The following is a 25,197-nucleotide window of genomic DNA, read 5'->3' as shown; positions in this document are numbered from 1 at the left end:
CTATGACAGAGTGGCAAGTGGTTTTGACAGGTGAAGGGGCTCTGCCAGTCTGGAAGGGTAACCGAAGTGTGATAAACATGGGGAGAGCCAGGCAAGCCTGGGTGCTGCCAGTGGCACAGACTTCTTAACCTGATACCCTCAATAGAAGCACTTCAGTGTGTGTATGTGGTATCACTAGTCATTTTTGTTGTGTGCCTGGTAAGGCTTTTCTCAGCTCATAACTGGTTATTATGCATGTACTTAAAATGCTGTGAAATGTGAGAAGAGCAGAGCTGTAATGAACGTGGAAATAATTAATTTTGGTTTTATAAGGAAAGCAATGTGATTAGAGTGAAGCAAGTTTAAGGAGTGCTCAAATTTACCTTTAATATTTGTTTAACTTTTACTAAATAGCAGAGCATCATGGCAAGTTCAAAAGGTCCTACTAGGAAAAAGGTTAATAATGCTTTATAAAACAATTGTCCCTGAGTTCTGTGGAACAAGTCTTTAAAAAATGTAACAGTAATTTAGAAACATCCTTTAACTTATCAAGCAGTTGTCTGTATACAGAAGCTTGAGTTTAACTTTGGTATTTCTACATTTGATCTTTTATTAAACGTAATTTTTAGATAAGGTTCAAATACTTTAGACTGTTTTGAGGATGCACTGTATGGTACACTGGTACTTTGTTTTGTGTTTAGTTTGCTACTCTTTGAGCAGATTTTTTTTTTGTATTGGTCTGAAATAAGAACTGTAAAATCAGAACGTTAACATTGCTGTCTTGGAGTTTCAACAGCCTGGGCAACAGCAGTTCCTGCTTCAGATCTAGGACTTGATTGTGGGCTGTGTTTTATTTACAGTGTTCTTAGTAGTACAGAATGTGCTGAAATAAGATGAATGGAAAACTGCCTCATGCTTTTAACATCTGTGTTGTGAAGTGAGGTTCTTTATCAGCTATTTGATCAAAATCATTTATGGGGGTTCTTGTTCCTACCTTCTCTTCCATTTAACAACTGTTATTCTCTTAAAAGAGTCTGAAGTCATAGCTTTAGGTAATTTTGAATGTACAAAGTGATTCTGATAAAACCCAAGTGTAAGGACATAAAGAGCACAGTTGCCTGTTTCAGGCACAGTCAGGGCCATAGAAGGAACTTGCCATAAGATAAGTCTCCACAGCGGGAGCTTGAGATTAACACAGAAGGGAGGAATTTGCAACAGGAAGATGCTATTTCCAGGCCTGGCAGACATGAGGTCTGTTTAGTGCATCCTGGTTAATGCATCCAGACAAAAATTCCTGCTGTGGCAAGCTGCGTGAAAGGAAGCAACTGCTCGTACCTGTATCACCAGTCGAACAAATATCACCTCAAGTTATGGGAATACACCTCCATGGATACCCTAAAGTTGGATTCTCTAAAGCTGGTACCCCCGTGCGATGCAAGGGCGCGCACTGCCAAGAAGCCCAGGGTGAAGAAGGACCAATGGGACACTGCTGGATCCATGGGTGTGGATGTACCTTCTGCTTGATCACCCTCTCTCACATTCTCTTACCTTTTCTATTCCTTTCTATCTCTCTACCTCACATTGATTGTTAAATAAAATCTGTGTTGTTGACTTTGACATATGATCTCATTTTCACCTTATTTTGGGCAAGAGGATCTCTCACTAATTGGATCTTAACATTAAATTGTTGTCGTGGGCAGGATCCCTTTGATATGCTGGTTATCAGTGCAGTGCAAAGCTATTGCAGTGTTTTCTGGTGTGACCTGGAGCTGGTTTTTTTTTCTCTAGGAGAAAGTCAGACTGACCCTCAGATGGTTAAGAGGGAGAAAGACATTAACCCTCAGTGAGCTAATGACTGATTCAAAAGGAATGACCTTTTGAAGGTCATTGGAAGGAATGACCTTTTGAAGGCTGAGTCAAATGGGGTTGTCCCCTCCTGATGAAATTAAAGGGATAATGCTAATCCTTCTCCTCACGGTGTCATCTGGACACATAACGATTGACATGATCCACAAGCACTGGCTGATAAAATTACAGTTCTTACAAAAGAACATAAACTAAAACCGGGCACAGGAAAGGCAGTTGTATGTTCTGGTTTGGTGCTGCCCTTACAGGAGCACAACAGGGGTCCTGGCTATTCAGAAATCTGAAAGTGAAATAAGATCTTTACAAGATTTGGTGAAAGAGTTGAACTGCTGGCTAAATGAGGAAAATGGTGAGGCTTCAGGCAGAGGCAGTGCCTGTTGCTGAGCTTGAAAAGAGGGTATGGGTGGAGCCATTGCTTGCTGCTGAGCACGATCGTATTGGAAAGTTTCAGGCATGGCTTTGGGATGCATATAAGAGAGAATTTTATGGGTTAAAATGGTGCCATATGCAGCTACTGAGATATCAGTCTGGCCATAAATCAGGTGAGACTGAAATCCAACAATTGGAATCCTGTCAATGCATCCCATGCGTTTGTGTTGCAGTTGTTTCTCATCAGCAATAAAATTTCTAATAGGTGTGGCAGTGTAACGTTGTGTCAATGCAATGGGACGCTGAGAAGCTGGGTGTGCAAACTGGATGGCAAGGAGTTAAAATCACTGGAGTAGATGGAGCAAGTATTATTTGCCAGGCTGCTAAGGTTAATTTATGGCTCCTGGGTAAGAAGTAGAAGTCTACTAACCCTAACAAATCCAGGGACTACAATGCATTTACTCCATGCAATACCTGCACCCCCTGATTTGAGGATTGCTGGGGTATCACGGTGCCAGATTTTTGCTTCAGCACAAAATGGAATTTCTAAAGTTTTAGCTGATGTGGCTCCAGTAACAGCTGCAGTACCCAGTATTGCAAACCTAACAGCCACAATACAAGGACCCACTTGCTGGGGCATTGATGGGGTGGTTTCACATTCCCCTTCCTTTTCTCCTGTCTGGCTGGTGCACGAGCTGAGCAGACAGTTGTAGTTTAGTTTATTACAGGAATTGAATGCTAATACTGCATCTTGAACCACTACTGAATTGGCACTTACCTGGAAGAGAGGTAATACACCTTTAAAAGATTCCCACGGGGTGTAGGTGTTCAACCACTATTGCACAGGCTGAACTTGTCGAAATTCTACAGTCTCACTCCCTCTGGCCATGAAATAAATCTGATCAGACCCCCCTGACAAAGTAGGGAGGCAACAACAGCAGTGGGGCAAGTGCTTCATGAAATAGAAGCTGAGATTCCACCTGAGAAATACCAAGTCCAAGCTGTTAAACAGCTTGAGCCCCTAAGGGATAACCTGTCCACACCAATCACTCTGAGACTTGTATTGTTTTATTTTTCCAGAAATGATACCAGGAATGCTGCCAGCACACCCCCACTGGAGATCATGAGTCACCCACTAGGGACGACTCCTCTCAGAATTACAGCACTGTGGTCCCCTCAGTCCTTCTGGGAAGCAGATTAACCACTTTGAGTGGGGGACTGGACAGTGAATTTATATGAGAAAGCTCACAGAAAACAGCCAAGGAGATACCGTAATCACTTTTCCCCTAGGCCCCTTTAAGTTTTTAGTTACTTGTGTGGTAGGCACAGGAATAGAATTAACACTCAGTGGGTTGTTCCTTCTTTTTAACAATTGGTCTGTAGTAGGCCGAATTTTCACTTTTTATAGGAACCTGCTAACAGATGAAATCGAGCTGTGTGGAACCGATGGAAGTTTTGATTGCCACCATACTTCATTGGTGCTTTTATCATAAGCAATTTATTGGGAGACAAAATATTAATAGGATTATATATGATAGATGGTTTTATGTATTGTTTGATTTTTGCTAAGCTTATTTTGTCTTTTTACCGGGAATAAAACAGTATGGGAAAAGCTTTTACTTTTATATTACGGATGTTTTACTTTGTCTCAACAATTGAGAGTTGGGGAATTCAACCAAATTTAGCCTGGGAGTTGGTACAAGGATTTATGCATATTTGTAAGCATACAAATCAGGGAATATGTATTACTCTTCCCAGTTTTGCCTCAAAAGGGTTTAGATTTATGATGATTTGACTAAATTTTTAGGAGATATTGACAAGTGAACTAGATAATCTTGACAAAACAAAATAACATGTTACATGGGAAATGGCTGAGTCCCCCTCTCTAGACCAGAGAGAGGGCATAGCCACGGACCTCAAATGGGACATGGGTGGAATACCAGCTGTCATGTAACTCTTCCCTGAACCATTTATGGAACCAAATGTTATCACTCATTAGGCATAACACTGCAAAATGCCACTTCTGTTCCCTGTGTGACAGTACCATGGTGGGTTTTTCCAGATCTCCGAGATTTGTATTCCCTCTTGAAGATCTGGTTGGGTTTCTCTTGGGTTTCCTACCACATGTCCTAAGGGCTTTTATCTTTACTTCATTTCTTTTGTTTATGCTAATTAATATGGTAACTACATACATTCTGTACTGCATGTGCATCTCAGTTGTGGGTGCAGCAATTTTAAAGGAAGTTCATGACCAGTAGTAAAGCGCAGTGTTTGTTTTCAGTCAGGATTAAATCACAATAGAGCTCTACTCTGTCCCCCAGAGCAATAGAGTATGGGCCCAGTGGAAGGATGTGTTTGCATGAAAACCTGTTGTATGAGAACTTTTTTGTGTTTTGCATGAGAACTTTTTATGCATAGATGGCCTAGTTGAAGGAACATACCCTCAGTAATGGGGCTAGATGTGTTTTCTGAGACCTTAACTTACAGGTCCAAGAAGTGTCCAAAAAGGCTTTACAAAATCAGTTGGCATTAGATACGTTGTTATTAAAGGAACAAAGGGTATGTGGAATGTTAAATCTCACTGAAACTGTGTGTTACCATTCACAATGCAGCAGCATCGATTGAAGAAGGCGGAGCCAACATGAAAGAAATCACTGCTAATCACTCCAACCCCAGGACTGGCTTCCAGGAGTTATCCCCAACTCCTGGCTGATGTCAGTACTCTGATCCTTGGGACTCGCAGGGTGGGGACACAGGCTAGTGAGAATTGGGTTGATGACTGTAATTGGATTTTGAGTGGTCGGGATAGCAGCTATTGTGCACTGTATGATTGCTTGTCTTATTGCTTCAGCTGCTTCTGTCTTGTCTTCTGCTATCCACTGTGTGCACATCACCCTTGTGGATAACCCGTGAACCAAGGAAAAGTCCACAGAGGACCATCTTTGAGCCACAGGGTGGTATAATAATACTTGTCTGACAAAGATCACCCCAAGTTCTGAGAGTGTGCCTCTGTGGATACCTTGCACTTGGACTGAATAAGAATGATCTGGGGACTCCCACCACTGAGAAGCCCAGGGTGAAGAAGGACCAGTGGGATGCCAGTGAATCCACAGGTGGTGACTGTCTTCTGCTTGATCGATCAATCTCTCTTCCCCCTGTCCCCCCTTTTCTGTTTCTTTCTGTCTCTCTAGCTCTGATGGTTAAATAAAATCCATATTGTTGACTTCAGTGTATGGGCTCGTTTGCACCTTAATTCAGGCAGATCTTAAGACCAAGTGATGAAGTTCAGTTTTAAACTTCTACTTAATAATAGCAGTTTTGAAATCATCACTTTTAATCGCTTGGAAATTACATTTTGCTGCTGCATGAAGTATTGATGACACTGAGGATAATATCAAACCTCTGAGAACATTTATTGGACTTTCTGTGTTAGGTGGCAGAGACGTGCAGTTCAATTTCATAACTTTTGTGTGACAGTCTGTATGATAACTACTAATACTGCCTAACAATTTCTTCTTAACATCTAGTCATGATTCTTTCTGTAAGCAGTCCTCTGACTATTTATGAAGTCTGCCAAAGAACAAATGTGGCTCACTTGTTACCACTTTTAAACTTCTGATTATCCTATCCTTAATTGTTTATCCTTATCATATGATCTTAATTTTGCCCTAGAAGAGAAATCTCTTTATGAGAAGACTTTCTGTGCATTGATCCCACAGATTTGTGAACTTCAAGAGTATGGTTTCCTTACCATAACTGCACATTAAGGCTTCCTACACAACAATTTCTTGAAGTACTTGGACAGATACTGGCAAGTTAATAATAATGGAGTTTTTTACAGGATTTGTTGAGACTCTCACCTGCATGCAGTGAACTGATACTTCCAGGTCTCTGATGGATCAGGCTTCAATTTCTGCTTTTGTTTGCTTTGATTTGTTGAACAATTTGTAATAAGGCCTTTTTTTTTTTTTTCTGCCCTGCAAAAAGAGCAAAAACTATACTGGGCTTTTATAACCTTGAAGGTAGAAAACAGTTATCTTATGATATGTTCATACATACTTACTGTTTTGAGTCATGTGTTCACATATGCTGAAATTGTTATCCAGATGAAAAGTTATGCAAAGAAAGCAAGGGATTTCTAAGGAATTCCCAAATAGCAGATGAGAACACTCGTACTGGGCAAACAGATAAAGATCGTATGAAAATTGGTGTGAAGAAATAGAGAGGGGGAAGAAATAGTATGAAACTCATCACTACAGTGCTGCTAATGTGGTCAACAGTTATGGCCAATAATCTGTAGCAGTTTTAATCTACATTAGGGGGAAAAAAAAAAAAGCTGAATTATACGTGAGACCTTTCTGTGCTTTCACAGTGCAGATGTCCAGAGAGCTGTTTCTCAGATTGCCATTAGACTCTGCCAGGGTAGCAGCTGACCTGCTGTTTGAATCATCTCCGGGCAGTGTTTGTCTGGGGCAGTTGACTGTTCACTCTGCTTGCACTTGTGGCCTGCTGAGTAAAGTCTTTGGTCCGTGTAAGTGCAGTGGATGTCATGGGGTGTCCTGTGGAACTGTTTTTATGGTAAGCCACTTGTGAGGACTGTCACTTCTTGAGGGCGGAATTCCACATTTGTGTTGGATGTGGAATTTGTACCGTATCCTGAAGGCTAACATAGAATATCAAGCCAGTCAGATGAGAGTCATGTGACCTGAATTCGTAGTTGCCCACAAAGTCTGAAATAATCCTTTGATTGCAGTAGGATTTAGATGCACTTTAGAAAGTGACAACTTGGTGTATTTCGAAAGAGTAGGCATTGGATTCTAGATGCCTAAACATTCCAAGAATGCTCTTTGGAGAGTCTTTGCCTCCTAAAGCTGAGCTTCCATAATCAGTTTTGGTGATGTGGCACCAGTTAGATCTATGGACTGTTATCTTGGACTGGAATACATTTGGGAAGTCTCACATTTTACAGTTACTTTTTCACTTATGAGTTTTATTAATTTTTAAGTATGTAGCACGTATATGTGAATAAGACAAATGCTCTGTGTACTTCTTTACATAGTGCTTAGAATTTTGAAATTGATCTCTCTCCCAGTCATCCAGGGCTTTTCAAAGAGCATCTGCTCCTGCCACCAAATTATGTCCCAGTGTGATACAGTGTGTTCTTCCTGCAATGTAGAGCAGTTGTCCTGTGTGGTAATGTTGAATGTAATTACTCTGTGTTTTGGGGGTTTTGTTTGGTGTTTCTCTGTAGAAAGTGAACGGTCCTATTTCCTTAGTTTTTTTGTTTTTCATGCTACTGGTGGATGAGTGCTCTAATGCAGACAAGAAGACATTTATTTTCTGTGCTTTGAATCTCCCACAATAATGGGGGATATTAAACAATGCATACGTATTTATGTAACCATAAGGGTAATGTAGGCGAGGCTGAAAAATATTTACACGCTTGGAAGAAGTAACATCTTTTTAACATTTGTACTGTAACTATTTTTTTTTTTTTTTTAATCAGAAATAGCTGATTTAACATGGGTGCTGGAGAGTCCTGTGCTCTCCTGATCTCTTTACTGGTGTTTTTATTGCAATTTAGAAGTGTAGTGAGGGAGTTCTGAATGTTTATCTTGCAAGATAATACTCTGATCCTGGGAATGTGTTAATTAAGTCTCTGAAATTAAAGAAGATAAGCAAGTTTGTTTAAAATATTGTTTCATAATACTGACTGTAATGAAGTTTTTACTGCTGCCTTTACAAAGTGGCTCAATTATACAGTCAGAGTTTATATCAAATTACAGCCACTGCAAATCTTAAATGCTAAATTGCATTAAGTGAGACAGGCTGCTTTAATGATATGGTATGAGGAAAACATAGTGGAAGTAAAGAACAAACTATAGTGTGGTCTCTTAACATTTGCTAATTCAAAAGGAAAAAAAACAAGCCGGGAGACAGTGGAAATTACACTTTCAGGATTTCTCTCTGGCTCTTCTTTCCATTTATTTTGTGTATGTGTATGTGTTGTGTAAGAACTTTAAAATTCAGTATTTGTGAGTTACCATTTACATGTGATCTTGTAAAACTGTACTAATGCTTCAAGTTAATGAAGATAAACTAAAAAAAAAAAAATCAATCCACTTTTCATTGTTTCTAACTAATAGAGCAATGGTAAGGACATATGTTAAAAGGCAGTTTAAATAAAACTTGCTGAAACTGTTGCCTGAGACAGAAAACTTCTAAAAGAGGTAGTGTCCTTTGTAAAGCTACCTGTCTTAATCCTGAACCTTTGGGATAATTCTTCAAAATAATTCCTGTCACAGTTGTTACTGTACTACGGTGCCTTCTGGCACCACCTGGTGGGCTCCAGTGTTTTTACTTGGCTACCTATAACATTCCTCCTGTATGCAGCTCCCTGCTGAGAGCTTCCACTGCTCTGGCAGCAGGAACAGACCTGAGAAGATGTGAGCCTGCCCCTTTTGTCAGAGACTGTATAATCTGAATACAAGCGACAGGTGCTATTACCATCCCTCTCCTTCCAGGTGTTTACCTGGAAAGCATTTCCTCAGCAAATTGTTTCCCTCTGTGTTCACCGTGGTAGAATTTAGGTGTACTGTTAGGAGTGAGGCACTTAAATTTGTGGGTTTGGCGTCAGTGGCACTAATTATCACTGCTTTTGTGCTACTAACATCCCTCTTCAGTGGATAGTGCGGTCATGAAACGGTAAACAGCATCCTACTGTGTGTTGCAGTGAAATGCATGCAATCTTGTGGAAATGCAGGCATGAATGATAACTAAAAGTTTAGCTAGGGAATTATTTTAGGTGGTTTATGAGTTAAAAGCTCATGTAAACATTTTAATGTTTCCAAACAACTAACTTTGTAGAGGTTCACAGTGAAAACTGCAGCCTGTGCATGTTGGATTTTCCTTTATTTCCCTTTATGCTGCAAAAATTATTTTTTATGTATTTTTTTATTATTTTTTTCTGTCTTAATATCCTGTCTTCCTGCCTAGTCTGATAGTATGATTGTGCTATTTTCATTAAAACTCGTATGGTTGACAGTTTGTAGGGCTAACACTTGATATTCTCTGAAATACTCCACAATAATTAGAGCACTATCAGACAAAGTAGTCATTTAATTTCCACATGGTTTTTTTTTTTAAAAGTATGCTGTGATGTGGAAAAGTTTGTAAAAAACAAGCAACACCCCTGGACTGGTGAGTAGCAGCTCACAAGTCAAAACAATTTGTCTTTTAAGTGAAAACTGCAGCTGCCCCGATGGTGACAGCAGGATGGTGACCTGTGCTGTCGGGTGTTGAGGAAATGGGTATCTGTCCTTAAACGACATAAATTTTGTTTTCAGAAAATCAGGTTTTATGCCTTCTCAGTAATATCTTCAGAACAGTCAATGTGCAATTGCAATGTAAATTTAATTCAGAATGCTAGTGTTAAGCTCAACTTTCATCTTCAGTAAGGTTTTGAATTAGTTAGTAGCTTAGTTTCTAGAAAATCAGCTTGAAAGGCTGAATTACATTTTGACTTCAGTAGCCTTATGTTCATGCATAGGTTCAGAGAGCAGAGTGAAGCACTTAGTATTAAGTGCTAGCATATGAATTGTGACTTTTAAAGGATTAGGAATAAATTTTGCGGTTTAGGGGTATGATGTCAAACTTGTGGCATAGTAATGATTGGGGACATTCCATTAAAAAAAACAACTTAACTGATAGAAGACCTTATCCTTTGAGGTGTTACAGTTATCTTTCTAAACATAGCTATCTAATCAGTGCAGTCAAAATACTTTATATTTTTGCCATGAACTAGAAATAATGTGAGGGGGAATTATATAATACAGGTGTTTAAAAATATTTACAGCTTCCTTGAATAATAGAGTAAAAGGGTATGCTATTTCCTAAATGTGAAGAATTTTTGTGTTTTGCGTATTTGTGGAGGTGGTGATGATTTGGTTTATGTTTGGGGGGGTGCTTTTTGGTTTTGTGGGGTGTTTTTAGAGCAGAATATATAATACAATATATAATATCTAATACAAGATTGCAGTTGTTTCTCAACTACCAGCTCTTCTGGAGGAAAAAAGTGGATCTCTTCTATGTTTGTTTACCTGTGAGACTGAATATGGGAGTGTATCACAGCAGTGCTCTGAATTCAGGGTTTGGCTTTTCATAATCTGTGATGTTTCTGTACTGAAGTATTTTAATCCATAGGAAAATATTTTTGAGTCTGGTAGCAAAACCAATCCCTATGCTGTTTCCAGGAAAGTAGTTAAGCAGGCTAATTGCTTCCTATTACATCTTCAGGTGCTTTTAAGAAGTTGGGTATTATTGCCCTGCTGTCCTTTAGCATCATTATGTACACACTGGTAGTTTTCAGGAAGAGATGAAATCTGGAAAGAGTAGCAAGTTCCTGTAAATAAATTTTTAATTTCACTGGTTCTTATGAATTGCTGCTGTGAATATCTTTAGTTAGCTCTTCCTAAAAACTGCAGATTGCTGAGCGTTTGTCTTCCTATTGCTGTTTCTTCCTAGAGGTATTTCTCTGTGTTGCTTTATCGTTCCTAGAAGTTAACGGGTGGGATTCTTGAAGGAATTGTCAAGTGTGAGATGGAAATGCATTTTTCTGCTTAACAGCTTTACCATACCTCAAGGCATGTCCCTGCTGTGTTCCCTTATGCAGTAAGGCACAAGCTTAAGGTACACTTTTTCCCTCGGTTGGATCACTAGTTAAGGGAATTCTTCTGGTTTTAACCCTTGTATGAAAATTGACAACAGCTTCCAAAACTGAAATAGAAGATGGAAGACCTGTACTGATTCACAGATAAGAGAGAACATGATTGCAGCAGTGATATCTCTTAAGGAAATGATCTGATCTCACTTGCTTTAATTGTGGGCAACACTGAACTAGTGAATTATTCTGCATAAATTTCCAGAAACCTTACTCTTAAATAAATTAAACTGTAATTATTCAAAAATATTTTCTTTTTTCAGGTGGCGACAAATTTCTGGAAATAAATCCTAGAAGGGACTTTTAAAAAGTTGTCCTCACCTCCCTCATCTAGAGGAATGTGATGACTAAATAAACACTCCAGAAATTTGATGAGTTTAGTGGTAGAGAGTTGCCAAAAACTTCATCAGATCTATGAACAATCAACTTACTTGACAAACTGGTGGCTTGAGCAGTCATTGCAGTGGAACATCCTGTTGAGTGTGAAAACAAGCATTAAACTGAGACTTAGTTAAAAGAATATTTTTTTTTTTTCAAATTAAGCTTCTAAAATACTTCACCTGTTTTGTTTTTCAGAGTACTGTAATTGAAAGTGCATCTTCTACATTTGAGGAAGTATAAGTTTGTGATTGAATGGTGGGTTAATAAGTAGTCTTAATTCTAAGAGTGAGAAGATATCCTGGGAGTTGGGAAGAACTGGATTTTCACCCTAGTCCAGCAGCTTTGCTGCTCACTTAAACACAGATGAATGAAGACCCCATTTGGAAAATCACCAGGTCAGCGGTCCAGAGCTGATGCAGGTGAGGTATTTTTTCCGGGTGGTTTTTATTGGTTTTAAGGGATAACAGTAATCTTACTTTATTGACCTTTAATATATGTTAATGATTTTATGCAGATGTTATTATTCTTGTTTTTCAAGAACCAATGACTTTGGTTCTAGAAGCCAATAAATTGAAAAGATGTACAAAAATTTAATTTAGCAGTACAGACACGACCTTCATTTTGTGTTGCATCGAAAGCTACGATCAGTGACCTGTAGGGTCATGTCAGTCCCCTGTAGGGAAACATGATGCAGCATATTTGTTGTCACCAACCATTGTAAAGTGAAGCTTTTATGAAATTGTCAAGAAACCAACCAACTGCCATATCTAATTGAGAAAGGTCACTTAACTTTTAAAATACCCAAGCCATAGTCCATTCTGGTGCTCTCAAATGCTCATCCATTGAGAATTGGAGCAACTGATACTGGAAGATTTCTCTGTAACCCTTTGGGAACTTTCAAACCTATATTTTACCTGTGACTGGCTTACAATTTGCTGTCACTCACTTGAAACATTTACTGATTCCAGAGGTAACTACAGTGGTTTCAAAGGAGAGACCCAGGACAAAGTCTTGAACACTTATTTTCCATGAGTTTTCATTCCTTCAGCTGATGAGTGCTTTTGACACCGTCAGAATGCCTGTGGGAGTAGAGGTGTATCTCTGAGAGAACAGAAGGGAGAACAGGTTTGGGACCTGGTCCTTAAGCTCAGTCTTGTTGACTTCTGAGCATTAATGCGGCGCTGTGCCCAAGTGGCATTAGGTTTTCTAGGAGAACTGGCAAGTTTCCAGGAAAACCGACAGTTTTCAGAGAACTGGCATTAGGTTTTCCAGGAAAGTGTTAGAAGAATTTTCTCTGACCACTCCAGTGTGACATGTAATGAACAACAAAAACTACAACACGTGAAACTTGTGTAGAGGATGATTATATGGCTGGATTTCTTTTTTCCTAAAATCTAAAACATTAAGCTAGGACATTTTACTTATATTTGTTAAGAAAAAAAATTGCTTCCTATTTGGTTCTTTTTGCTCTTTAAACAAAATAAATTAAAAAAAAATGACGTACGTATTTTAGGAGTCACTTGTTCAATTGTTTGTTCATTATAGTATGTCCCGTAACTGGCACTATGCCAAATTTGCCATTGAAATTGACAAACAGATTTCTTGAGATGTCATTTTTGCTTTTTAATATGCCTCTGCAGAAGTTAAAATTTGTCTTTTGTCTTTTTTACTCTTAAATGGGTAGTCCTTAACTTACATTGAGTTGATTAGCATAGTATCACTGTCATTTAAATACACCCCATAAATCATACACATTTGGTCTGTCTCTGCTCCTGGCATACTTGTGGCCTAGGCTTGGGAATTTGTGGCTTTTGGTCACTTGCTGTTACGTTCTCAAGGAACACAGCTGCTGACCTCCTTGCTGTGTAGGGTTAAGGTTGATCATATTTGGTCTCCTGAGGGCAGACAACTTGTACTGGTACTCTGGAGCTCTGCCTGGGTATGGGCAGGGGCTGACCAAGAGGGTCGGGTTAAAGGGAGGGAGGGACAGGTGACACATCAGTGGGTACCTGCTGCAGGCCTCCCATCCAAGGAGGATGGAGCAGATGAGAAGCTCTGCAGACAGATAGAGGCTGCCTCATGTGCACAAGCCCTGGCCCTCATGGGGTACTTCAGTCACCCCAGTGTCTGTTGGAGGGACATCACAGCATGGCATAAGCAATCCAGAAGATTCTTGGACTGCTCTGATGACCATCTGATCCTCCAACTGATAGAGGAGCCAATGAGGACAGGTGCTGTGCAGGGCCTGGTTCTCACCAAGAAGGAGGAGCTGGTGGGGAATGTGAAGCTCATGGGCAGCTTGGGCTTCAATGATCATGAAAGGGTGCTTTCAGCAAGGAAGGTGCACAGGAAGCTCACTGCTCTAGGTTCAGGATATCAGACATGGGTCTCTTCAGGAATCTACTTGGTAGAGTTATCATGGGCTAAAACCCTGGAGGCAGGAGGGGCACAAGAAAGGTGGTTAATTTTCAGGGACCAGTTCCACTCAAGCTCAGGAGCAATGCGTCCTGACAGGGATGAGGTCAGGCAAAAACACCAGGAGGCCTGTGTGGATGAACAAGGAGACCAGGGAAAGTATGGGCTTTCTGGAGGGAAACAGGAGACCTGGTTGCCTGTGATAGAGGTATTCAGTGACTTTATCTCAAATCTTCACCAGCAAGTGCTCCAGCCATGTCTTCCAAGTCACAGAAGGCAAAGGCAGGGACTGGAAGAATGAAGAACCGCCCACTGTAAGAGAAGAGCACATTCAAGACCATCTAAGGAACCTGAAGGCGTGCAAGTCCATGGGACCCAGTGGAACTAGCAGAGAGAGTGACACTGTCCATCAGATTTGAGAAGTCATGGCAGTCCAGTGAGGTTCCCGCTGATTGGGAAAAGGGGAAACATAATCCCCATTTTTACAAAGGGAAAAAGGGAAGATGCAGGGAATTACAGGCCAGTCAGTCTCGCCTCTGTGCCTGGCAAGATCGTGGACTTAGATGTTCCTGAAAACTATGCACGTGGTAAATAAGGAGATGCTTGGTAACAGCCAACATGGCTTCATGAAAGGCAAACTCTGCCTGATGTAAAAATATTAAAATATTTCCTTGAAATAATGGATGGTCACACTTAGAGTTGCAGTCAGCTGGCTCAGTTTCCAGGTGGAGACCAGTGATGGGTGGCACTTCTCAGTGATCCCATTACGACCAGTGCTGTTTAATATCTTAGTGACAGGGACAGTGGGATGGGGTGCACTCTCAACAAGTCTGACAACAAGACCAAGGTGTGTGGTGCAGTCGATACGCACCACAGGAAGGATGGAAGGAAGGAATGCCATCCAGAGGGACTTTGACAGCCTTGATAGGTGGGCCTGTGCAAACCTTGTGATGTTCAGCAAGGCCAAGTGCAAAGTCCTGTACCTGGGTCAGGGCAGTCCTGCGCTTAAATATGGGCTGGACAGCAAATGGAACACCTGAGGGTATTGGTGAATGAGAAGCTTGACATGACCTGGCAATGTACACTCGCTGCCCAGAAGGCCAACCACATTTTGGGGTGCATGACCAGCAGGGTGATGGGGATGGTATTGCCTCTCCAGTCCATTCCAGTGAGACTCCACATGGAGTACTGTGTCCAGCTCTGGGGCCCCCAGCGTAAGAATGATGTGGACCTTTTGGAACAAGTTCAAAGGAGGGTCAGAAAGGTGATCCCAGGGCTGGGGTACCCCCTAAAAGGGCAGGCTGCAGGAGCTGTGGTTGTTCAGCCTGGAGAAGAGAAGGCTTCAGGCTGACCCAACTGTGCCCTTCCAGTACCTGAAGGGGACCTAAAAGAGAGCTGGACAGGGACTATTTGCAAGAGCACATAGTGACAGGACAAGGGGGAATGGATTTAAACTGAAAGAAGGTGAGTTTAGATTAAGTATTAGGAAGAACTTCTTTACTGTGCAGGTGATGAGACACTGGAACAAGTTGCCCAGAGAAGCTGTGGATACCCCATCCCTGGAAGTGTTGAAGGTTGTGGCAGTAAATCTGCAGTATATGAGAAAACTGCGGTTTAAACATGTTTCAAAATGGCTTTTTGTAGTCTCTTTGCTAACTCGTGCTTTCTTCTTCCCAACACCCCCCACGACAAGTGTTATCCCATGCAGGAATGTCCTGAGAAGATATCCTGAGGTGTTCTCATTGGCCCCTTTTTAACCCCTTCCTATTGGTTGTTAACCCCTTCCTGCAACCTGTAATTAGTTACTCTGTGGATCCTCCTAACCCTACAAATGTAACCCCCCCCAACAATAAACTCTCTCTTACCTCCTCTCCACACCCGTGTGCTGTCTCTGTGCCAGCCATGGAACCACGTGGGTTGTGGAAGGAGGGCAGGGCACCTCTCCCCTCCAGGCTCAGGGCCTGAAGAAACCCCTGATGCTGGAGTTCCCTTTCCCTATCCTTCAAGACGTCGGAATGGTTCCTCAGATGGAAATGGAACTAGAACTGGGTCGCTCCACACCATGGGGGAAAGAGACCCAGAGAAGGTCAGGCTGGATAGGGCTTTGAGCATCCTGGTCTAGTGTCCCTAGCAATAATAGAAAAACTGATGTTGAAGGAATTCTTCTGGACCAAGAAAGATTCTGCAGGCAGATAATTCTACTTTTGATCTTCTTATTAGAATATGCTAAACATAAGGATTCTGTACTGTTCCATCCCCTTATCTGGAGCTGCTGTAGAGGACAGAAGCTCTTCTTCCAATTTTTCCAAGTGTCTAGCCAAGCAATTCAGTAGTAAAACCTGAGCTGTCTTTAAAAGGAGTTTACACATCTCCTTGAGACTTTACTGAATTCTGACAGTGGAGGTTGAATTGTGGCAAATAGGCATTTGGTCGGTGCGAGGGTGAGTTTCACATTGCATCTTCAGATATTTACTCTTGATATTTATATTAAACATCAGAATGCCACAGCTTCATTTATTAAACTGGAAGCTATCTTAGGTAGCCTGACTTGAGATGACGAATAGTGCTTTGTTGTCTTTGTTGGCTTTGGTTTAGTGCTCGCTACATCAATGAAAAAGTTGAATCGTATCAAAAATATGAGGTTCCCAAGGGAAGAAGTTAGCAAACAAGGCAAATTCCCCTTCCCAGAGGTCTGCGTAGCTTCTACTGTGTATTTATTGCAGATGCTGTAGTAAAATCTTCTTTCCATGTAAGTGTAGTGTTCCTGTTCTTCAATTTGGAAGAGAAATGCTTTTTACCTCCCTGCTTATGCACAGGTGTCAAGAGTCCTTGAGCAGAGGACAGAAAGCAAGTTCTTGTGCTGAACCATTCTATTATTTTGTAGTGTTTTTAATTACTTGAGCTAGTTTAGCCAATATCTTACTTTTCTCTCATTAGCCAGTAATGTAAAACATAACATGTCTGTGCTCGCATTCTGGTGTTGCAATGTCTCTGTTTCATATGAACAGTTCTCTTTTTCTAACAGTTTTTTTAAATAAAACATCACCATATTTTTATCAAAACATGTTTTATTATATTGTGTATTAGTAGAATGCAGCCACCTCATATACAGAAGAGGGAGAAAGCTTTTTCTGGAGGTCGTAGTAAAGTCCAAAAGTTTTGTGGGTTTCTAATCAAACTTTATGCAATACTTTTTTTGTTTTCCAACTAAGTTCTTACAAACACGCAGTTTAATTATTTGGTCTTGTAACAGTCAAAAGTTGCAAGTAGAATCCTTACTGGAGTAATTGGCAGCTGTAGTGGGTTTCTGCAGCTGGATTTTGGGAGTGCAGGGCTACAGCAGTGGCTTCTGTTAGAAGCTGCCAGAAGCTTCCCCTGTCCCGTGGAGCCAATGCCAGCCAGCTCCTGGAGGGACTGCCTGCTGCTGGCCAAGGCTGAGCCAGTCAGGAGCAACAGTAACACCTCTGGGATAACATGTTTAACACGGAAGATCGTGGCACAGGAAGAATTCCAGCCAGAGAAGAGTGAGAACATGGAAACAACAATGTAGGCACCAAGGTCAGTGCAGGAGGGACAGGAGGTGCTCCAGGAGCCAGAGCTGAGGTTCCACTGCAGCAGGGTGAGGCAGCTCAGGTTCCCCTGCTGTGCCCCTGCAGCCCATAGAGGAGCCCATGCTGGAGCAGGTGGATGCAGGAACCTTCAGTTGTATTTTCTCTCCCCTGTCCAGCTCAGGAGAGGAGGGATAGTGCAGCTTTGGTGGGCACCTGCCATCCAGCCACAGTCAACCCACCACAGCTTCATGAACATGTTGCCCATGTCTGTCTCTGCAGAGCCTTCTCCCATGGTAGCAGATAGCAGGTCACGGATCAATCTTAACATGACATGTTTGTATTCTTTACATTTTTACATTCAAAACAATGACTTTTATGTAAGTTTTAAAATTATTTTTCAGTAATTCCAACATCTTTTATATGTAGGTCATGCAGGAGTGTCTGCCAGCATGATGAAGAAGAGGACTTCCCACAAGTAAGTTGTTAATATTTTTGCTGAAGTATAGCTCTCAGTAACTGCAAGCACTGTTCTAGAAATATATCTGTATTGTTCCACTCACTTTGTTCTTGAAAATCATGTGGAATAATATTCAGTCTATATATGTGTGTAGAGTCAGACTTCTAATTCTTTCAGGAGGGGGGTAGGAAAGAAAGCCCCACAGATAAAGACTTAAAACATTGTTTTGACTGTTAATGTGGTATTTGTCTTTAATGCAATTTTGCAATTCTTTCTGGAATCCATAGAGAAGGATATGCAAGCCCAAAATCATCCATGTGTACTGTAGGATGTCTTTTCTTTGGCACAGAGTTCATGCATTGTCACCAGGTCAATAGAAACTGCAAATCATGCTTATTGATAACCCAGTCTTGATGTAATCTTAGACAAATCTAATCTTGTATGCACTATAACTGTAGTTTTGGAAAAGATTTTTCTTTTTTTTTTTTTTTTTAAATAAAGAATATACTGAAATACTTCTGTAAGGAAGCTGCTATTTATGTGAGAAGGAAGGATACCTGCTTGTGCTACACTTTCATGGCATGTATTTTTCCATCTACAACATTTGTACATAGTAGCAGCTGAACATTGGTGAGTAGCTGTGTGAAAATAGAGGTAATCTTCTGGGTATAATTGGTCTTAGATGTCATATCTGGCTGTATATCTGGTGGAAGAAATCTAAGCTGGGTAAGTGTGAAACTTACTAAAATGTTACTAGCTGCATTTTAAGTATAAAGTCGTATAGTGGTATATCAATCAAAAACAATTTGTTCAGCAGGTGTATTTTCTATGATTAACGTAGTTAATCACTGCTAAACAGTGTTAACTGTTTCCCAGAAACACCACCTGATGTAAAACTACTCTAATCCCTTCCACCAGCTCATCATTATCCATTCTTGTCTATCTTCATAGAAGGCAAAGAGAAACATTTGTTTGTCTAGGGACAGGTAGAGTTGGTTAAAATTTAATTTCTCTTGTTCTCTTTCAACCGCTCAGAGAAAGGAGTGTATGATGGGAAGACTATCAGAGGTGGGTTGCCTTTCGTACTTGAGGGTGGCTAGATTTGTCTTTACTGTTGTGTTAATATACACTTATTTTAATAAATAGGCTGTAAATTTCATAGCATAAAGGCTTTTGTGGGACATGAGAAGTTTTGATCCTAAGTGTTATAATTTTGAGGCATTTAACTTGAGCATCCAGCTAAGTTTTATGTTAATTTAGCCTAGTTCAATTGTTTATTATTTAGTAAAGGTTTTTTGTATGAAGCCAAGATGATTTATTGTGTGCCTCTCTGACTTGTCTGAGAATGAGGCAGAGTAGTAGAGAATTATTTATATTTATAGTTATGAATGATGATGTAATACTATATGCTGATACTACTCTGAGCCAGTACGAAAGACCATGAGTTAGTAATGCACACTTTGTCACTGATCTAGTTATTAATTTAGTTGCTCTCATTTAAAGAAAAAGAGGAAGAAGCCTGCTGGCACTCAAAGGCCGTTTAGATTTTGAATCAGCTTCAGAAGGTTTGCAGCAGAGGAAGGAACAAGGCAAGACTCAGTAACTGAGGATGTGATAGAATGAGCAGTGTGGATGAGCCTTCTGAACTCTTCTTTCCTAAATGGTAGTGAACTGTTGAGCCTTTTGGAGATGGTTCCCATGGGTATAGGGCAGTTCTTCCAAGAGCTCTGTCAGTGGGTAGTGGTGATCTCTGCTAGTAATGAAGCTGACCTCACTGGCATCAGATCAGTCAGTAGACTCCAGGATCTCATCCTTTCCACCCTTGGTGCGTGAGGAAAGAATACAAGAAGTACAACTATGAAAGTCCTTTCTTTATAGGATCTCCAGATTTCATGTAGTTGGCAATTCAAAGACTTTGAGGTTCAGGTCATACCTGCTGCAATTTAACTACAAGTGAACTTAAACATTTTGAGATTTTGATCTCACTTTATGCTAAAGTAGTTCTTGGTTTTTGCAACATGTGGAGCTGAGATTCACAACTGAATGATGGCTTTTGAGGGCGTACAGAAAGTGCTTTAAAACTTCTGTCTTAACCTAATGTGGCTCATAGTCTGAATATTATGAAAAGTAGTTAATAACAGTCTCTCATCACCGTTCTGCCATTAATGATAGGCTGTAATAAGATCACAACCGCATTAAGTTTTGGGTCCTATTTTTAATAACTTTTCTGCTTAGCATCATGAAAGACTTGAAAGTGTCCTGACAACTGCTGCTGTACTAACTACCTTTATAATGTCTTACAGTTTTCCTCCCAGTTTTTCACAGTTGTGCATTTTTGACATATCTGAGGGGTGTGGTTTTCTTTCACCCTTCTGGGTTTGGTTTTTTTTCCTTGTGGTGTTTTTCTGAGGTGAGATGATCAGGAAAAAAGAAAACCAAACCATCAATCGACCCTAAGTGGATTACTTTATAGGTTATTGGGAATTTCTGTTCTCCTTTTTAAAGCACAACTCTCTGGTAATGGTTGATTTTTCTGCTGCCAGTCCTGTGCAGTTCTGCACAATGTTGGTTTCCCTGGTAGCAACTGCCAAATAAAAGTTTGTGTGAGGACCATATAAACACAGCATTAAAACCTGGAGAGGTTTCTTTCAGGCTGTGCAGTCTATAGTATCTGGCTCTGATAATGAAACTTTTCCACATAACTAAGGTTTACTTAACAGCTTACAACTTGCAAGATAAAGAAGAGGATCTGAAACTTTTGGGAATCAAAGGGCCGTTTATAATGAGGATGTGTCTGATGTGTCAAGCTATTTCCAGGACTTGCTCATTTCTGTTTCTCCTGGCTCCATGTTTTCCATGTCTAAATGTTCTCTAGTCTTCAAGAGCAAATCTCCATGGAATTTTAAAGATAATGCTAATGAAAGAGAGGGGAGAAAATTGCATTGGATCTTCTGGATATAGCATCACAGAAAGTTATGAATATTTGTGTTACTTGATGTATCACAAAAATAACACACTGCTAAGGAGAAGAGCGTTGGTTACTTGGTTGTCTTACGTGGAAGTACATTCTATATTATTTATTAATATTTAACAACTTACACTTACTTTCTTACCACATGTTCAGGATGCAAGAAGTAGGCTTTCCTTAGGAGTTTAGTGGTTTGACTGTCTCATTTCTTACAGTATGAACTGCTGCAAAAGAGAGTGAGCAGCTGTTCAGTAATACAACCTTCAGACAAAAATTTGAACTGCAGGTACACCTGGCAGATACTTGACTTGTAATTAAATTTGTAATGCATTTTGCTCTATGAGGCATTTTAAACATAGTTACTCGTTTGAACTCAGTTAAGTTCTCTTTTTCCATAATTTTTTTTTAGAATGAGTGTGAAACTTTTCGCCTTATTTTTCCAACTCAAAGTGGATTATGCTTTGTAGGCAGAAAGTAAAATTAACTATGAAGTTGAATATGAATAGTATTTTAATCTTTTTCAAAGGTGAGATGATTAGCAGCATAAACTGCTTAAACTAGATAAAGCAATGTCAGTTTTAACTTTTATCTTTAGTTGTTTTTATTCCCTTTAAAATGGAGCAGTGATTTGTTAGAACTACATGAATGAATTACATACAAAACAAACTGAATTTTACTGTGCCAAGAACCAGCTCTCCGATCTCATTTTGTAGAAGTAAAATATTACTGACACTTACAATTAGAAATACATATATATATATGTAAACTTGAACAGAATTGGAATTTGAAAACATGCTTTAGTTTTTGCATAAAATTAGAACCAGATTTGTGGGAGAGTCTCTCTTTACAGGAACTCCCACCTGTTCCAGTTGTCTGTGCTATCAAAGTTTGATCTTCAGAAAGCTCAAATGATCGCAAAAGTGAAATTTGACAAACCCCCGTGCTAAGATCTTCATGGTGAATTAAAGCCTGGAGGAGGTACAAGCTGCTGAAGGAATCGTGTGTCTTGCTTTTTATAGTTATAATTATATCTTTAGCATTAAGCACTCCAGTATCACATAGTGAGTGCATTATTCTGAAAGAGCGTTTCCAGGGTTTCAGTGGTATGGTTGTTGCCTTCTTTTTTTGGATCGTGTAGAGAGTTCTGAGAGAGCATTCATTGTTCCTGGAGATATTTTTCTTTAGACACTGCTAATCTAAGGAAGAGTGTTGTTTTCTGCAACTTATACTCTTCTGGATGTTGCTTTTAGGCATGCTAGTTGCGTGCATAGATTAATGCCATTGAAAGGATGTGTGCTACAAGTAGTAGCCCAAAAATTGATTTTACAACTAGTTGACATTCAGGAGAATTTTGTATACTGTCATAATGTCGCTCAGTTTCTTCCATTTGGATTCAAAATTGCCAATTCGTGTTTTTAATAACTGGATAGAACAAAACTTTTACAACAGTTTCAGTGATTTGAAACTGTCAAATAGCTTACATCACAGTTGATCAGAACAGCAACTGCTATTCACCAAAGGGAATTTCCATGCCAATTCCATGAAAATAGCAGAAGGATAAAAAAATATATTTAGTTATTTTCCACATAAAGGAGTATCTCTTTTGTGGCCATTTCCATTACATGCAGTTTTTCATTTCCCATATTAAAAGGAGCGATACAGAAGTGTTGTTGCTACCATGTGTCTTTAAAAATATTCTGAGTCAAAAATATCTGTAAATGAAGGAGGCTAAATTTCCTTCAGTTGAAAACAGGTTTGTTTTAGGGAAAAAACAACAGCTTGGAAGAATTTTAGTCAGCCACTGGTAATGTTTGCACTGACTTTTGCTTCCTGGGGCAGGAGTTGTTTACTGTTCTACAGAGAGCAACAAGCTAGTAAAGTTGTAATACTACCAGGTAACCTTGTGCTGTGAGACCTGATCAGGTGAGTTTTACTTTGGACATTCAGCGTAGCAAGGAGCAGAATAGTTCTTTTGGCTTAAGCAAACTAGTTTTAGAGTTTGCTGTTAGGAAACTGACTGTTTGAAGCACATAAAAAATGTTTCACTACTTTTTAGCGTGTTTTTCTTTTTTCGAATACAGTGGGCTATGCTTTACGCCCTAATTTGAATAAAGGTGCTCTAAGCTGTAAAATATAGTGTGATGTAAAAGCAGACAACTGCTTTCTGAAGTAGAATTTTGAATATGTATGTACTTGTTTAATATTAATGTTTGTATCTGTGCACAGAAAACATAGAAACAATGTGGGACCCAGCAAACCTATTTCTCAGCCACGAAGAAACATTGTAGGCTGCAGGATACAGCATGGATGGAAGGAAGGGAGTGGACCTGTAACGCAATGGAAGGGCACAGTTCTTGATCAAGTTCCTGTAAATCCCTCTCTCTATCTCATCAAGTATGATGGATTTGACTGTGTGTATGGACTAGAACTTCACAAAGATGAAAGAGTTTCAGCACTTGAAGTTCTCCCAGACAGAGTTGGTAAGCATTTTAGTTTTTTTCTCCTAAATTCGTATGCGTGTGACATTCATTATTAAATGTTCTCCACTAATCTCTGCAAACTTTTCCCCCAAGATAGCACCTGAACACTTGAAGGTTACTAGTCAATTTCATTTTTGTCTTATGGCATGTAATCTAAAATGCTCTTAATTATTTTTGATTCCACGAAGTTTTGATGATACTAGTGAGTGCAATTGCTGTCTTCAAGTAGCGTGCAGTATATTCTGTAGGGGTTTTTTTTGATTAACGTTTATGTTTCTGTTAAAATTTCAACTGTAAGACATCTTGGCTGTGGTGTCTATTGTGTGTGTCTAACAGTAATAATGTCACGTAAGTACATGAGGAAAACCTCGTGAGGGAAACCTCATGTACTTCCCCCGAGTACTTTTAATAATGTGAGGAAGGCATTTTCTAAATGAAATAACTTGATTAGTAATAATGCTTTTTGATGTTCAGAATTGGCACTGGATTGTTAAATGACAGTTTTTCAAACCACCAGGTTTGATGTTTACTCAAGTAAATACTAGTTTATAAATAGAATAAGCTATCCCTTCTTCTAAATGCAAAGCAATAGGTAGCAGTCTGTACAGTGGAATTAGGAGGAACCAAACCTCAGAGTTCCATTAATAACATCATAGAATTGTTCTGTGGTTGGCCTGTCTTTCTCTTCTCCTATCTGCCTCTTGCTGTGCAGTGTCTAGTTAAAATACAGAGAGTCTTTGCTGCTGTGGCCTCAGTTGATCTCCCTTTACCTTGCGTTATGATTGTTTCATCGTAGGGGGAGCACAGTAATACATTGATATTTTAACAACATTCTGAAGTTTTATAAGTCTTCAGTAGTAAACTCTCTGGAATGGACAGTGTTCATTTTGTGTATGAATTAACTAACTTCCCATTAGATGATTTGTGTATGAATAAGGGTAAAGATTTATTTTTCACGAAGATACATATCTGTGCTTTTGAATGAACTTGTGAAATGCTGTCGTTTCAGCTTCATCTCGAATTAGTGATGCCCACCTGGCAGACACAATGATTGGTAAAGCTGTGGAACATATGTTTGAGACAGAGGATGGCTCAAAAGATGAATGGAGGGGGATGGTTTTGGCTCGAGCTCCTATTATGAACACGTGGTTTTATATTACCTACGAGAAGGATCCCGTCTTGTACATGTACCAACTCTTAGATGATTATAAAGAAGGTGACCTTCGCATTATGCCTGATTCAAGTAAGTAGGCCAGTTACTCTGGCAGCTTTTTGTACTTGTCTGTCTTTATTTCTGGACAGAAGAGCTGACAAACAAACACCTTTTTTGTTGCTCCCTTTAATTTTATTCTTTTTAAGTATCACAGCTTTGTCTTAACTATTAAAAAGGACTTGAAATGTGTTTTAAGTCTGCTTTGGTTTCTTCCACTTTTGGGGGTGAGGGCAGGGAAAGCTTATATGCTTTCTTACCATTTAAGTACTAGTGGCTTTTAGTGCACTTTTCTCTCTGTGCTCTCCACAAGACTATTGACTGTTGATGCTTACCTGTTTTCTAAACAATTCTGAATATTTGCTTCCTTCCCTGAATGTGAATGCTTCCCAGATATTTTGAATTATGTCCTTGAGTCAATGATTGGATGTTAGTATTTCGGAGTAGTATTTCTCAAATCAGATTTTAGAATACCCGGAAGTAGTTCTGTAAATTTGTTGGAACTTGCCATAATACTATAACTAAAACTTCTAGGGTACTGTCTCTTCTGAAATATAGGCTTTGCATATGTTAGGAAATCAAATTGTAGAACATTTCTTTTAAGCTTTTTTTTTTTTTTGGTAAGGGAAAAATGTGTCACTGGATCTGATACTAAAACTTTGTCTAGGCTTCTAAGTGAAAGTATATGAGTTGAGCTTACATCTTTGCTGAGAAAGACTCTTCCCATAAAACTGATATTAAGAGGAAAATAACTGTGTGACAGTGGGACTGAAAAAAAAATTGGAAGAGAAACTTCTCAAGT

The 25,197-nt window shown here is 39.7% G+C and overlaps 1 protein-coding gene across 4 annotated transcripts in view; it reads left to right on the top strand.

The window, feature by feature from the left end:
* Positions 1-25,197, top strand: part of SPIN1 (spindlin 1) — a 44,867-nt gene that overhangs the window by 14,917 nt on the left and 4,753 nt on the right. For 3 of the 4 annotated variants that reach the window (XM_027652969.1, XM_027652966.1, XM_027652967.1), the window contains exons 2-5: positions 11,510-11,733; positions 17,707-17,755; positions 22,932-23,185; positions 24,195-24,428. In XM_027652969.1, the coding sequence (XP_027508770.1) occupies positions 11,682-11,733; positions 17,707-17,755; positions 22,932-23,185; positions 24,195-24,428 (589 nt within the window). In that variant the 5' untranslated portion in view covers positions 11,510-11,681. Of the gene's footprint in view, positions 1-5,305; positions 5,328-11,509; positions 11,734-17,706; positions 17,756-22,931; positions 23,186-24,194; positions 24,429-25,197 lie in introns of those variants that run through there. The other variant, XM_027652968.1, reaches the window with a different exon arrangement.

The sequence above is a fragment of the Corapipo altera genome, unplaced genomic scaffold (genome assembly GCF_003945725.1).
Source record: "Corapipo altera isolate COAL_440 unplaced genomic scaffold, ASM394572v1 61305, whole genome shotgun sequence".
Classification (NCBI taxonomy): domain Eukaryota; kingdom Metazoa; phylum Chordata; class Aves; order Passeriformes; family Pipridae; genus Corapipo; species Corapipo altera.
Note: the sequence above shows the minus strand (reverse complement) of the source record. Positions and strands in the feature narration are given on the sequence as shown.